Genomic DNA, 14,924 nt, shown 5'->3' with positions numbered 1-14,924 from the left:
TAAATGATGCCCGATAAATGAGTTCCATTGAGAAGTTGGAGGTCATGATGTTTTCTGACTTTGGAATATTTAATTAGATGTCATATAGTGTGAGCAGGGTCACAATCCAATATACATGTGAACAAATCCGATTTAGCACTGTTGGTTGTTATTTTTGCTATCAATCTTGCTTAAATATAGGTGTCTAAAAATTATTGGCACCCCTATGAATTCATATGAGAAAAATATATTTGAAGTATATTTCCATGGATATTTTACATTTTTTAATATATCTGTAACACATAGGACAAATTCCCTTAGCCATTCATAACAATGGAGTGATAAGAATATAGCAAAAGCAATGAAAATGCCCATTTCTACCATCAGGGCAATAATTAAGAAGTTCCATTTAACTGGAAATGTTATGAATTAACCTGGAAGAGGATGGGTGTCTATACCAGAGGTGGGCAATCTTATCCGGAAAGGGCTAAAGTGGGTGCAGGTTTTCATTTCAACCAAGCAGAAGCCACACCTGAATCTACTGAAAGCCAAGATCAACTGATTAAACAGGTGGAATTAGGTGTGCCTCATGCTTGGTTGTAATGAAAACCTGTACCCCCACCATCCCTTTCCAAATAAGATTGCCCACCCCTGGTCTATACTGTATCAACACACTGTCAAGAGGACGGTTTGAGTGGCCAAAAAATCTTCAAGGATCACAGCTGGAGAATTGCAGTTGTGTCTTGGTGTCAGAAAGTCTCCAAAACTACAATCCGAAGTTACCTACATCATCACAGGTTGTTTGTAAGGGCTTCAAAAAAAGCACCTATTCTCATCCAAAAACAAGTGTCTTCAATTTGCCAGACACTACTGGAACTTCAAATGGGATAGGGTTCTATGGTCATATGAAACCAATATAAAGCCTTCTGGCAATAAATACCAGAGGAAGTTTTGACCCACACAAAGAGGTAGCCATATGAAAAAGTTCCTCATGCCCATGTTTAAATATAGTGGTGGGTCTTTAATGTTTTGTGGTGATTTTTCTGCCAGAGGACCTGGACATTTTGTTAGGATACATGGCATTATGGACTCTATCAAATAGCAGATTAAATGAAAACCTGCTTCTGCCAGAAAGCTTAAAATGGGCGGTGGTTTTGATATTCCAGCAGGACAATGATCCAAAACATAGATCAAAATCAACACAAAAATGGTTTACTGAACACAAAATTAAGGTGCTGCCATGGCCATCCCAATCCCCTGACTTGAAACCCATAGAAAACCTGTGGGGTGAACGTTTCAGTTAAGCATGTAACCCTGTTCCCTGAGAAGGGAACGAGACATTGCGTGAGCTCCACGCTATAGCAAGCGCCCTTGCGCGTGACTGGTATGTGAAGCTTGTGTAACATCATGCCTATTTATGGGCCTGCCATGATCAGGTGATGTGGCAATCAAGCGTGTCACGTGATATAAAAACAGCACCTGTGAATCACACCGTCAGCCATTATTATCTGAAGCAAAGATGCAATTCACAGGCATGTGCAGTATGACAAAGCTATGAAATGTTTCTTTCTCTTCTCAGAGATGAGGGTTACATGCTTTTCCCAGACATTCCCTTTCAAAGGAAACTCAACGTTGCATGAGTTTCACGCTGTGGGAACGACAATACCCACTCCGTCATACTGAGGATATGGCCTGTATAAAATGATCCGAGCCCGAGGGTCACTGCAAAACACTCGAGCCCAGGGTGGAATATATATATCCAGACTGTAATATCAAATGAATGTGTGTGGTGGTGTAGATCACCACACTGCAGCACACACGTCCGGTAAGGGTACCCCCTTGGACAAAGCCTTTGATGAGGCAACAGCCCTAGTGGAATGAGCCCTTATGCACAGAGGCATAGTGAGACCGCGTGCCTAATAAGAGACAGAGATTGCTTCCACTATCCAATTAGAGATGCATTGCTTCAAACAATCACCTCTACTGTTGCCGCCAAAGCAGCTGCTCCGATTTACGCCACTGGCTGGAGCAGTGGACATACAGAGAGCGTACAGACGTACAGAGAGCCCCAACAGTAGGTGCAATTTTTCTTGTTCCGGAGTGAGGAACGGAGGAGGGCAGAAAGCCTCAAATAATGAAATTAAATGTTTCTACATTTAAAAAATAAATAAATAAATACTGTAAAGAGCAGTAAACAGTAGTAAACCATTCAAAGTCAATATTTGGTGTGACAAAAAATAAATAAAAATAGTAGTCTCCAGTACAAGTTATGCAGTTTTATTGAGCATCTTGTAGAACCAACAACAGTTCTTCTGGAGACTTTGACTGTCACAATTATTTTTGCAGCAAAACCCAGCAGCCTTCATTGTGGTTTTTGTCTGAAAATTGTTCTCTTCGACTTACAATGACATATAATTTTTGTTTAACATTTAATGTTGTGCTAGAAAACTAATGTTTGGGAATCTAAAATGTTTTTTTTTTACTGACTTGATAATGTAGAAGTCTGTAAAATATAAAAATATAAAATATAAAAATCTATAACAATGTAACAATGTAGCAAAGTGTCATTTCTTCAGTGTTGTCACAAGAAAATATATAATCAAATATTTACAAAAATGTGAGGGGTGTACTCACTTTTGTGAGATACTGTATATGCCAAACAGAAAATTTTCAGCCTTGTGCATTTTCAGTCAGTAGCTGCGTTTACATGGACAACAATAATCCACTCTTAATCTGATTGACCATACTCTAATTAAGAAACTAGTATGTAAACAGCAATTTTTACTTACCTTAATCTAATTAAGGTCACAATCGAAGTAAGCAATAATCTAATTAAGACAGGTGGAGTACTCCTGTTTTAGTCGCATTATGGACGTGTAGTAGTGACATGTAAACACCTTAATCACATTATGAACATCGTGTGAGAGTTTTCACCGCATTTTGCAACAGGACACGATCACACACGGCAGTTTCACGTTTTACAGCAAACAAGAGAGTTCGGCTGTGTCCCAAATCGCATACTTTCCTCCTATAGGCCTGTAGTGGGGAAAAATACATGTATATCGGCTACTATATAGCATGACACATAATTAACTGCACTTAAAGCATTCGTAAAAAAAATAATAAATAAAAACACCCAAACGAACTGTATGTTGATATGTGAAATTCTGGAGGGACGTCGGACGGCGCGGCGCGGTGACGTAATGAAGCGGGCTGTTAATCTAATTATGTTCTAAAACATGTAAAACGGGATCATGACAGGAGTATTCTAAAAGCGACTCATGTAAACACCTTAATCACATTATTATCTTACTCAGATTAAGGTCAATAATTAGATTACTGCTGTCCGTGTAAACGTAGTCATAGTTTATATCAGGAAATACTGATAGAGTGCACTATTATATTGATAACATTTTGCTAAGCATTTTGAATATCTTGTTTGTGAACAATGACACAAGGACGTGGCATTCTGACGGCACTGCTATGTTCAGTGACATAAATATTTACTTTTGAGAGATGAACTAAGGATTTTGAGCAAGTTACATGCTTTTGCGTTGTATGGTGCTGTTTGAATGAATTGTTTTGAGAAATGTTCGATGATTTGAGAAATGTACCAAAGCGACTGATAAAAACAGTAACAAGTAGTACAGATACACTTTTTTCATTGTTAGTTTGGACACAAAAGTGTAAGAAGCTCTTTCTAGGTTGGAGGGTGTGGAATGAAGTTTCCTCCAGTGCTGAGAATAATAGGTGTAGGCAGTGGGGTATGAACATTAGTTGTTAGTAGAGTCACTCAGACAGCAGCATGCATGGTATCCTGCCTTTTCTTGTACCACATGGTAGGGAATACACTGCACATGCAGAATGAATGACACTTTGCTCTCCTCTCACTCATTATCCAGGCTGCACTTAGGTGTAGAACTGTGTCTATTTTATACTCTCTCTCTCTCTCTCTCTCTCTCTCTCTCTCTCTCTCTCTCTCTCTCTCTCTCTCTCTCTCTCTCTCTCTCTCTCTCTCTCTCTCTCTCTCTCTCTCTCTCTCTCTCTCTCTCTCTCTCTCTCTCTCTCTGGCTCATTCTCACTCTCTCTCTCCCATACACATGTATCATAGACACACTTTTTCATATTTGTACAAAGGGTGATTTTCTTACTGCAAAGAGGAGAGGTGTTGAGAACTGTGGTGGGATGACTCAAACTTCAAAAATCTCATGATGGCCTATTTATATAATATCATTAGATATGATATTTATATTATATCATTACAGACTTTAGACATGTCAGAGTGGAAATATGAGGTGCAAATTAGATCCACTAAGGAATATCTATGCCTGTGGTCTGACACAGGGCAGCTGGTAAATTTCATGACTTGAAATCCATTTTTATAACCCAGCATTCACTATGTTTGACTGCTTCATGTCACAAAAGCACAAACTAATACCTAATTATGTTGGGCAGGTGCAACATCTTCTCCACCTAATCAGAACAACACACTAGTGCTAGACAGGTGTGCAGGAATGAAGTGGAGCTACACAGTGCTTTTGATTTCACACAAGTTGTGAGTCATTGCGTGGTATGTTGGTCTATTTTGTGCATATTTCTAGCAGCACAGTGCTTGCAGAAAGTGTCAAAATCAGGTAAGATTGCAGTTTGTGTTTCCTCCACTGCTATCTCTCTTTTCAAGCAAGTTTTAAATGCTACACTGAGCCTGGCATTGTATAATGCAAAAGCAGCACAGATATCACTTTTGTCTTAATAATATTGATTAAAATTAGTTTTAATGTCCTCTCATTTAACTGCTTACTATCACACTGCAGTGACTGATTTATTAACCTTTTAGGATTGTGAGTTTTGTTAAAAAGATATTATTGGAGCCACAGTTATGAGATTTTATCATACAAATACAAAAACACTGCCCCTGTTTTGTGTTTAATTGTAAACAATGAGTATTACAAAAACGGATTAATTAGACAAGTGCAGCTTACTTACCTTTTAACAATACTTAGTAAATCTTGATTATGTGAATTGTTGTGCAGCCACAAATCTCACTCCTTTTACTACTAGAAAATGTGATCTAGAACTGCTTACCATTGAAACACATAAATGAGTGCACTAAATTGTATTTATAGAACACTTACAATTCTAACTAGATGCAGTTTTGCTCATGTGAACACTGGAAGTCTTGATGTCACTGCTACCAAATATCCAAATCTCAAATAAATAAATAGATAGATAGAATTTCAGATAAATTATTAAAGATACATTCACAAAATTACTTATTAGTAGTAGTAGTGGTGGTGGTAGTTGCAGTAACCATTTGACCAATGACAGAGCCTCTAATATGTTCATGTTTAACATTTCTTCTGTGTTTTTCTATTCAGGTCAAGACCAGTGAGAACTGGCTTTCCTCTATCAAGGTTGCACTGATTGAGAGTGAGGACTGAAGGGAACAGAAGCAGTACGCTGTGTAAACCTTAGAGAGCCTATCATTAACCTTTTTTCTCATAAAAAAACAAAGATGCACTAGGTGTTTTATTTTTGAGAAAGTATATACAGCTCGAGTGGAATTGAACAAACAAGCACCAATTACTTTTAGTTTTTCAGTGGCATATACTTAATGCATGTAAACAGGCTAAACATAAACCCCATGAAGCACAGACAATAAAGTTCCATTTTGTTTACACATCCTCTATGAAACTACAGCTCAATATGACTTACAGTGAGATTTTACAATGTTTTTTATTCATCCGTTCAATGGAGTGCGCACTCTAGTGGGTACAATCAAAACTGCAGATTTTTTTCTCCCCCTCTTTTTTTTTTTTTTTTTTTTTTTTTAAAGTGAATCTAATGGAGAAAAGCTAACTTTTAAAATGCTGATCACACCTTAAACTGCTAGCTGCTACTAAGGAAGTACTTATGTAAACTACCGTTAGTTTTATTTTTGGTTTAACTTGTTTAATTGTAAGTGAGGTGTATCTATACAGATGGGTAACATCTCCATTATGTGTTCAATTAGGGTGAGATCTGGTGACAGTGAAGGTGACATTCATAAATCTTTACATAATAGAGCCACTGGTGTTCCTGTCTTCATGTTTGGTGATGTAAATATAAACAGCCCTCATGCATGGGCAAACACCCTATCCATCACTGAACCTCCCTTTCTAAAGTGAATGAGCTGTTTGTTTTTTCCTTGGGAAATAATTTGTGCCTCCTATACATACTTGATGGAGGATCCAGCCATTTTATCCACAGAGGCCACTTAGCTGCTTGTTTAGTCGCTTGTCATCTTGAGATTGGCCTACTGCCACTCACTTCTGCCATGTAATCCAACCTCCTGGAACTGATCCAAATTATCCCCAAATGATTTACATTTAAATATAGATTTAAAACACTGCTGCTGGCCTACAAAACAAAAACGTACCAGCTCCCACCCAGCTGAAGGCACTTATCAAACCCTGCTCTGCACCATGTTCTAGTACAGTTCAACTTGATCCACTATTCCTGCAGGTACAAGGAAAATATGCATCAGGAATCTTTCTGTACTGGAACGTATGTAATGAAAGGAAATTCCCCTGGCTGAGCAGCTCACTGGCTGTCTTTAAACAAAGACTACATGTCTGTCTCTTTGACAAGTAATTAAATGTGTACCTTTTTTTTTTTTTTATTGGGGAAAATGACCTTATGCTTTCTTGCTGTAATAATTTCTCTCTGATAGAGTTTTAGTTGGGTAGTATTCTTAGAACCAGGAGACGACTTCTGTAAGTTCCTCTGGATAAGTGCATCTGCTAAATGTAACTGTTTAGAAGTAAGAAGTAGAACTAAGTATATGAACATATACTTACTCATCTCCCATCACTAGCTTCCTGTAGCCACCCGCATCAAATTCAAGTCCTTGATGCTCACCTACAAGACCTTGTCTGGAACAGCACCCTCCTACCTCAACTCTCTCCTGAAGGCTTACGTTCCCTCATGCAATCTGCGATCAATCAACGACCGACGCTTAGTAGTACCTACTCAGCGTGGCTCAAGGTCCCTTTCAAGAACATTCAAACTAACTGTTCCTCAGTGGTGGAATGAACTTCCAACTTCAATCGGGACCACAGAATCTCTCACCATCTTCAAAAGACAGCTAAAGAGCCACCTCTTCCATGAACACCTAACCATAACCCATAAAAGAAAATACAAAAAAATAAAAAAATTTACTCTGGCACTTACACCTCTACTCTGTGCACTTTGCTTCTTCTGGAACTCAATTAACGGATCTTGTATGGTAGCATTACTTGTATTGTTCTCTGCTTGATAGGTTGCTTTGCTTGTATTTGTAAGTCACTTCGGATAAAAGCGTCTGCTAAATGAATAAGTTTAAATATAAACATGAAATCAGCTATTTGCCATCTTTAATATCCTTTGTTTTTATTAGCTGACTGTAAATACAGGACACTATGAACCCTGATTTCTGAGAATGGAAAAAACCCTAAACAGTCTGAAGGAGAGTTCAGTGCATTCTGGCAGATGAAATGCACATAAGGTAGGTGAAGGTCACCTGTAACACTGGCTGTTTCATCTGCAATATCTAGAATTAATTTATATAGTTAAATGTAATGGATACCTAGGTAAAAACTAATCACAATGGGATAGTTAAATAATATTATTATTTAACAGAGTTTTACATATATTGTTTTTTTTTAATGGGAATGTGGGGATTTATCTTATTGTGAACTGTTTTAAAATTCAATATGTGGGAATACCATAGTTTTATGATGCTATATGGTTGACTAATATGTTCTTATTACAACTAAAAATAATACAGCTAAGATACAAATAGCTTTGGATGTTTTAGTTTTAATAATTCCAGAATTCTATTCACTTACTTCCATGTTCTTTGCAACAATTAGTCATTCTCTTGATTATAAGCATGTGTGTGTGTATATATATGTGTGTGTGTGTGTATATATATGTGTGTGTATATATATATATATATATATATATATATATATATATATATATATATATATATATATATATATATATATATAAATTACACACACACCCCAGTATTTCTTAATGATCTACTTGTTTAAACACGAGTGACAAAAATAATTAGTATTACTTTTTACTATAGTATATCATAGTATATATTTATGATTGAATAATTTGGTGTACTCAATTTACAATTGCTGTAGGTAACTATAGGACAACCGATGATCCCATGTTCTACATTTAGCACGTAGTGTACAAATGCTTTCTGTTCATTTCATTCACACAGTTATGAGACAACATACGATAAGAGACATCACTCGAGACTCAGGAATGTTACATTCAGGTGACACAGCAGTTCAGTTAGGTCAGAGCTTGGTTCAGGTGTGTAGGTGAGATGCCTTTCATCTGCATCTTAGACTGTTTATAACAACAGAGGTGATATGGGTGAGCAAAGAAGATATAAGAGTATGTACTTCCACAATACAAGTGATGAGGGTTATCTTAATGATTTGTTTTGAATAACAAAACAGCATACTGAGAAATGTACCTATTATTTGGGAAAGAAAACAAAACTCAGAGTTACTGGGATGTGCTGTCTATAACTGGTTCTCCTCAAAAACCTGCTTGTATTTGGCTCCATCTATGTTGCCCTTGATAGCAACAAGATTTCTAGTTGCTCCTGCTTAAAAGCAACCTCAGAGCATGATACTACCACCATCGTCCTTAATGGTAGGAATGGTGTTACCTGGGTTTTGGGCTGTATTTGGTCTGTGCCTAATATAATGATTTGCTTTTAGACTAAATGACACAAAATCTTTTTCCAAAGCTCTCAGATTTGTCACATGCCTTCTTGCAAACTCCAAGCATGCCTTTATGTTAGCCTTTATCAGAAGTGGCTTCCTTCTGGCCACTCTCTCATAGAGGCCGGATCTGTGAAAAGTTGATATAGTTGAAGTCTGCACAAATTCTCCCATTTAAGCCAGTGAGTACTGTAACTCTGTCAGTATTTTAGCTGCACTCTTGAACACTTCTCTGACAATTTCTCATGTTGCACATGTGCTCAATTGGGAAGGACAGACGGTTCTTAGCAGTGCCTGGATTTTTTTCCCCACTTTGTTATAATGGATTTCACAGTTCTCCTAGGATGATTCAAAGACCTTACAAAGTCAGTGATATTTATTGTGAAACCATATAATTGGACACAGGAGAAAATACTCCTATTCTAATGTTACATTTGATGTTGCAATACAGTAAAAAGAGCAATAATCACTATGGGGTAATACTTTCTGGAGGCACTATAGAGGGAGGCACTGCATAAAGAAAAAACAAAACAAAAAAAAAACAATAACATGAAACCCAAGCAGGGGTTTTTTTTTTTTTTTTTTTTGTATGAAGTAACTATAGCAGTTATAGTCATTGGTTTAAAAATAATAAAATTGTTAATTTGAAAATTATAAACTTTTTTTTTAACCTAAATAAAATAGGCGACAACAGAAGGGCCCTTGAACTTGTCTTTAGAATCGGCTGTATAGTTAATCCATCACTGACAATGAGTGCTATTATGATCATTGTGAGTCACTCTGGTGTCTGTAATGTTGTCTGTAAACAGTGGTAAACAGAACAAAGCATTAGCACCTGGTGTGTAGGCACAGTCTGGCATCTACATAAGGTGTAGACTCTCATGAGATTTTTTGAGTGCAAGTCTAATTAAAATTTTTAAAAATAGCTTGACGTTAAAAATATTGCATTATTATTTATTGACTGAATAAATTGACTAATTCATGTGTTAGCATGTTTGGTAGGGCTGTTGGTAGGTGAAGATTTAAGAAACTAGTGCTTTATCACCTTAAATGAACTATTCCAGAGTTAACATCAAATGACTAATTTTAAACATTATAAAAGCTTGGTTGCTTGTAATTCTTGTCGTTAACCTTGTAATTGCACTCAATACATTATGAATGTTCTTTCAGAGAACTTTGAGTTATTTAATTGAAAATATACCGTAATATGTTGCAAACATGGAGATTTGCATGTTTCCATGTAAAACAAATCCTGTTGCATAAGCCACTAACAGAACTTGGCTGTAGAGACCCTCGAGACACAGGACCGATTCCATAATTCAAACCATAAGAGATTGATTTAATGATGATTTAATGTGTTGAAAAGTTCAGACACTAAACCACTAAGCCTTTGCATACTGACAAATATTGTTTCAAATGGAATTGGAAAAAAGAAAGGAATGCAAAAGTGACACAATGTAACCTGAAAGACATGTCTATTATATAAGACCATTTCAAACATACTCAATTTTAATGAGCAAGGACATACTGGCTACAACATTAGTACAAAGACTGAATACTACTACCATTATTATTACTTCATCATGGTCTCACATAACAAACTGCAACTTATAGAACTATTTTTGAGTGGTAAAAGTTTTAAGTTAGTTGCCATAGCTTTCCTTATGACATTCATGTGAAAACCACAAATTTTGCATAAAATCAGGTTACACACAGTGTTATTCCAGAGGACCAGGACCGTGATCAGACAAAAGTATGATGTAATTATGTAGGCCATATGTAAAATATTTGGTTTGTGGATTGTTTGGTAGATAGGCAAAGAGACTCAGATAAAACCTCAACCAAGCACTCTTTTATGCTGACTCATTGCCATATTAACAGTTATTCCTCATTATCTTCCTCATGCCAACTTTATTCTTTCAAATGCATACATGTTTTATAATCCTGACTGCATGACAAACCGACTGCCATAGCCTTTGGAGATAAGCCTATTTACATTGTGTGTATATGTGTGTGTGTGCGCGCGCGTGTGTGTGTGTGTGTGGGGGGGGGGGGGGGGGGGGGGCGTGTGTGTGTTCAGACACGTGTCTCATGCTCCATCCAAAACTGTATAAAGTTACCGTTTTCTCTACTTGCTCTGTTTCAAGCCAACAGAGAAGCGAACAGAGAGCAACAATGAAGGTCTGGTTTCTGCTGTTTCTGCTGCTGCCGCTCTGCCTAGAAACTTCTGGTAATCATATCAATCTTATTCTAGAAGTAATTGAAGATTTTTAGTATTAGTAGTAGGACAACAACTTTTTATATTTCCAAACATTACTTTTCCAACAAAAATTAAATGTTACAGAACATGTTTGTTTGGTTAAAATTTAATATATTCAATGTGTTTAACAGATTTGTCAACTTCACAGGAAACAAATGTAACATATTTAATAAAGAAAAATACAATTTGCCCATAATGTTATGTAAAAGATTGATTTTTCAAATTTCTCAGGAAAAAAGTCAAAATGAACATGTTCAATACAACTTGTGATTACTAACACAAACAATTGTACTCTCATGTTTTCTAACAGTTCTCAATTTAATGTACAGTTTAAAAAAAATAATATCCTGGATATTGCACCATTCTTCTGAAAACCTGTCAACAGCAATTTTATTGTTTTTCTGGTCTATGTGTTTGGCAGTGTGGAAACATGGTTGACATGAGAAACAAGTTGATTGGACTTTAAGAAGTACAACTGTATAATAGGCACATATTTACAATGGTCCTGAAGTAATACCATTGTCTGTTAATCCAGTAGCAACACCCAGGCAATTAAAATGTTTTTTTTTTTTTTTCTGTAAATGACTTATTGAGACTTAAGTGTGAATGATTGATCCATAGGTGTTGCAACAGAATTTAAAATTGACTGCTATGGCGAGGATTTCCTAATGGTGAGGAATATGGTCCTGCATTGTACAAGCAAAGTTCAACAGGCGTGTTACACCAGATGTAAGTAGCACTGCACTTTACTGTACTTATCATTAAGCCTAAATGGTTAAGGTGTTGTCTATGAAACACCTGGGCATTGGTCCAGCAGAAATGTTACACTGTACACAAAAGCTGTTCAAACAAGTATTATTTAGTATTTATGAATATTAACTTCATTCTATGTGACTTTGTTAAATGGATATTTAAAATATATAAAATATTTGGAATATATGCAGCATAGTTTTAATTAAGCATTATTCAATCTATCAATGCTTCAGATCTCTTTATTTCTGGATATGTTCCCTCTAGCATCTGGAGAAAAGGGCTGCATTCGAACGGAGTTCTGTAAGAGACCTGGCTGGAAATGCTGCTATGCAGACCTCTGCAATGCCTAACTTTAACACCAGAGAGAGATAAATAAATAAACAGGATGCCTTTCTGTATTTCATCAACTCTCTCTTTCTTTTGCATTTTGTTTGCAAAAAGACACTTGATATGGCATAATAAATAATTTTATCAATTATTTTGTCATTAAATCACAGTCATATTAAAATGCAGCACACTTTTGAGTGTGCATGAGAGTGAGGAGTTCCCATATCCTACATCAGAGTTCTTCTACTCAAATTTGCAAAGGTCCAGTTATATAAAATTTCTGGCTAACGAAAGACTGGATAAGAAATGAATATGGCAGAATGGTGAAAACAGTTAACCATTTAATCATTAGTTCATAGCTACAAATAAAACAATTTGAAGTGGTGTTTCATAATGGTGCTTCATGATACCAATTTTGACTAGTGCCCACGGACTCAACGTTTTGAATTTGGCACACAGAGAATAAACACATACATACTTCTCTGTCCATTCTGTTTTTCATCATCTACTTTTTAAACAATCATGTCATCAGTTTGCTAATCAGTCAAGAGGGTAAACAAGAAGAAAAATAAGCTAAGGTCTCTAGCCCTTGATGTTAATCTTTTCTGGATGATCAAAATGCTAAATTTACCACAACTGAGCCACAACAAAAAAGTGCAGAAAATATCAAATATGAAATTGTTAGGATGAGAATAAAAGGCACCTTCAGATTAGCACAGCTATGCCCAGTTTCGAGTACTCTGTAGAAATTCCATAAGACACACACACAAGGTCAGATAGCAAAGTCTCTCAGTTTATTAAAAAATAACAAGAGCATATATATATATATATATATATATATATATATATATATATATATATATATATATATATATAGTGTGTGTGTGTGTGTGTGTGTGTGAAAAAAAAAAGAATTTCACTGTGCTGTAATGTACATGTGATTAATAAAGACTCATTATCATTATATATCAGAGAGTATATGAAATCTTCAGACAGTTAGGTGCCTCAGCGACAGTGTGCTCATAGTTCCAGGTAAATACGGCGGGGCTGTGGGTACATCAGTAGCATGTTTTTGCAAGAGAAACTAGGAGAGAATGACACATTCCATGTTATGGGTTGTTGAGGAGACATTTAAAAGGTCACAGTGTTCTCAAAAGAGGGAGAACTCACATAAAGTCATGAGCTAAAGTACAGTGTACACAATTACAGGTTCTGATTCAGCAGCACAAGATTGTCCAATCAAAGTGGGAATTGTCCCACTTTTCAGGCGAAGCCTTTTTGTATAGCCTGCGCTCTACTCTCTCAGGTTCAGGAAGCTTTCCTCTGTACAATGTGCTGTGCACAAGTAAACGCTTGGTTTGTACTGCTCAGGAACAGAGTTAAATAAATAAACAGTAACTGCTGATTTCTAATTGAGTTCGTTTTCAGAAGGCTAAACAAAGAGGTTTTGCTTCCCACCGAAACACAGTGTTTCCGCGACATGGTGCCTGAATTCACTGAAGCCGCACCTTCTTTCTTTGTGGCTGCCTTTGAGCGGGTTTATGCTGATAATGCACGCTATGACGTAGAGGATTAACAGAAGTAATATCTGGACTTTGAACTACGCATTTCGGGCAGGTCTGGAGCATTGTTCACTGTTAGATGAAATAAATCCTTTTTGGTGAGACTATGAGTTTTGGTATTTTGCAGCGCTTATACATGCACAAACAGATACTTTACACACCCAAACAAAAGGAAAACATTAAAAATCATGTTGTAACCCCTTTAAGTAGCTAGCTGGTCTCTGGTCGAATGAGTTGCCTTCAGCTAAATAATTTATATAAATGTATGTGTTTGGATAAGTCATGACAGATGATCTGCTACAGAAGCCACAATGGTTTATATATTTAAAAAAATAGTCACAGAATTACAGCCAGTTTGTTTCATAAGTTTATTATCTCTGCTACACTATTTTTTCAAGTACTTGGTTTGGTCTGCTGAAATACTTTGCTGGGTCTACATTCAGATTGCACTTACCATTTGTGAGACATTATCAACAAATATTATGCATGAATTATCCATTAATTTTTACTTTACCATTTACCAACCTCTCTCTCAGAATAAACAGGCTTAAATACAGCTTTTTATGTTTGGGCCAGTTTTAAAATATTAGCTAAATTTACATCGGGAAAAAAAAAAGCTGTCAACCCTGACTCTCAATTAATATTACAATATGAATTTTGTCAATTTGTAACATAGTTAGCTTGTTTAAAGCTGTTTTACAAAAAATAAAAAATAAATAAATAAAAATAGGTGAATGTTAATTCTACCATTATTGACCTATATAGAAATAGCAAATTGATTCACAAGGCAGAAGCTATATCACATTGAGAATGGTGCATGATTTGTTAGAAAAAGTAACTCATATACAGTATTGACACTGAATTGTCATGAATAGATAAAATAGTATGAAATAAGTACTACTTATGTTGTGAGTCTACTGTCATGTCCAATATAGTAATAATTGCCCCATCTTTCAGGAGTAACTTTTTGGCATACATGGTATGGCAAAAGTATGTGGGCAGTTCTATATGACAGTTCTGTATACATCTATATGTGCCCATTCCAAAGGCATTAATATGGAGTGGTTTCCCCATTTTGCAGCTGTAACAGCTTCCACTCTTCTGGGAAGGATTTCCCAGATTTGGACTGGGATTTGTGCCCATTCAATCACAAAAGCAACACAGCACACTGCAATACAGACCATTCATTAACAGAATACCTCACAGGTGTATATTCCTTACCAGTAATCTTCTCCAGCTCTGCCCTCCATTCACAAACCCCCGCTC

General features: G+C 36.3%; 1 protein-coding gene and 1 long non-coding RNA gene across 3 annotated transcripts; both read left to right on the top strand.

Moving 5' to 3' along the window:
• The first annotated feature begins 4,446 nt into the window (after positions 1-4,446).
• On the top strand, positions 4,447-7,498 carry LOC108262129 (uncharacterized). 2 transcript variants are annotated; one of them, XR_001811784.2, is made up of 3 exons: positions 4,447-4,613; positions 5,358-5,434; positions 7,397-7,498. It is a non-coding gene; the product is annotated as an uncharacterized LOC108262129 (long non-coding RNA). The 2 variants fall into 2 exon arrangements; XR_008396272.1 differs by having other exon boundaries at positions 5,358-5,443.
• A 3,332-nt stretch (positions 7,499-10,830) lies between these two features.
• wu:fj16a03 (uncharacterized protein LOC335475 homolog) lies at positions 10,831-12,247 on the top strand. Its single transcript, XM_047154314.2, has 3 exons — positions 10,831-10,986; positions 11,638-11,745; positions 12,034-12,247. The coding sequence occupies exons 1-3, from the start codon at positions 10,848-10,850 to the stop codon at positions 12,117-12,119; spliced, it is 333 nt and encodes a 110-aa protein (XP_047010270.1). The 5' UTR covers positions 10,831-10,847; the 3' UTR covers positions 12,120-12,247.
• Positions 12,248-14,924: the final 2,677 nt, after the last annotated feature.

Source organism: Ictalurus punctatus, chromosome 3, assembly GCF_001660625.3.
Source record: "Ictalurus punctatus breed USDA103 chromosome 3, Coco_2.0, whole genome shotgun sequence".
NCBI lineage: Eukaryota > Metazoa > Chordata > Actinopteri > Siluriformes > Ictaluridae > Ictalurus > Ictalurus punctatus.
This window is presented reverse-complemented; position numbering and strand designations above follow the sequence as displayed.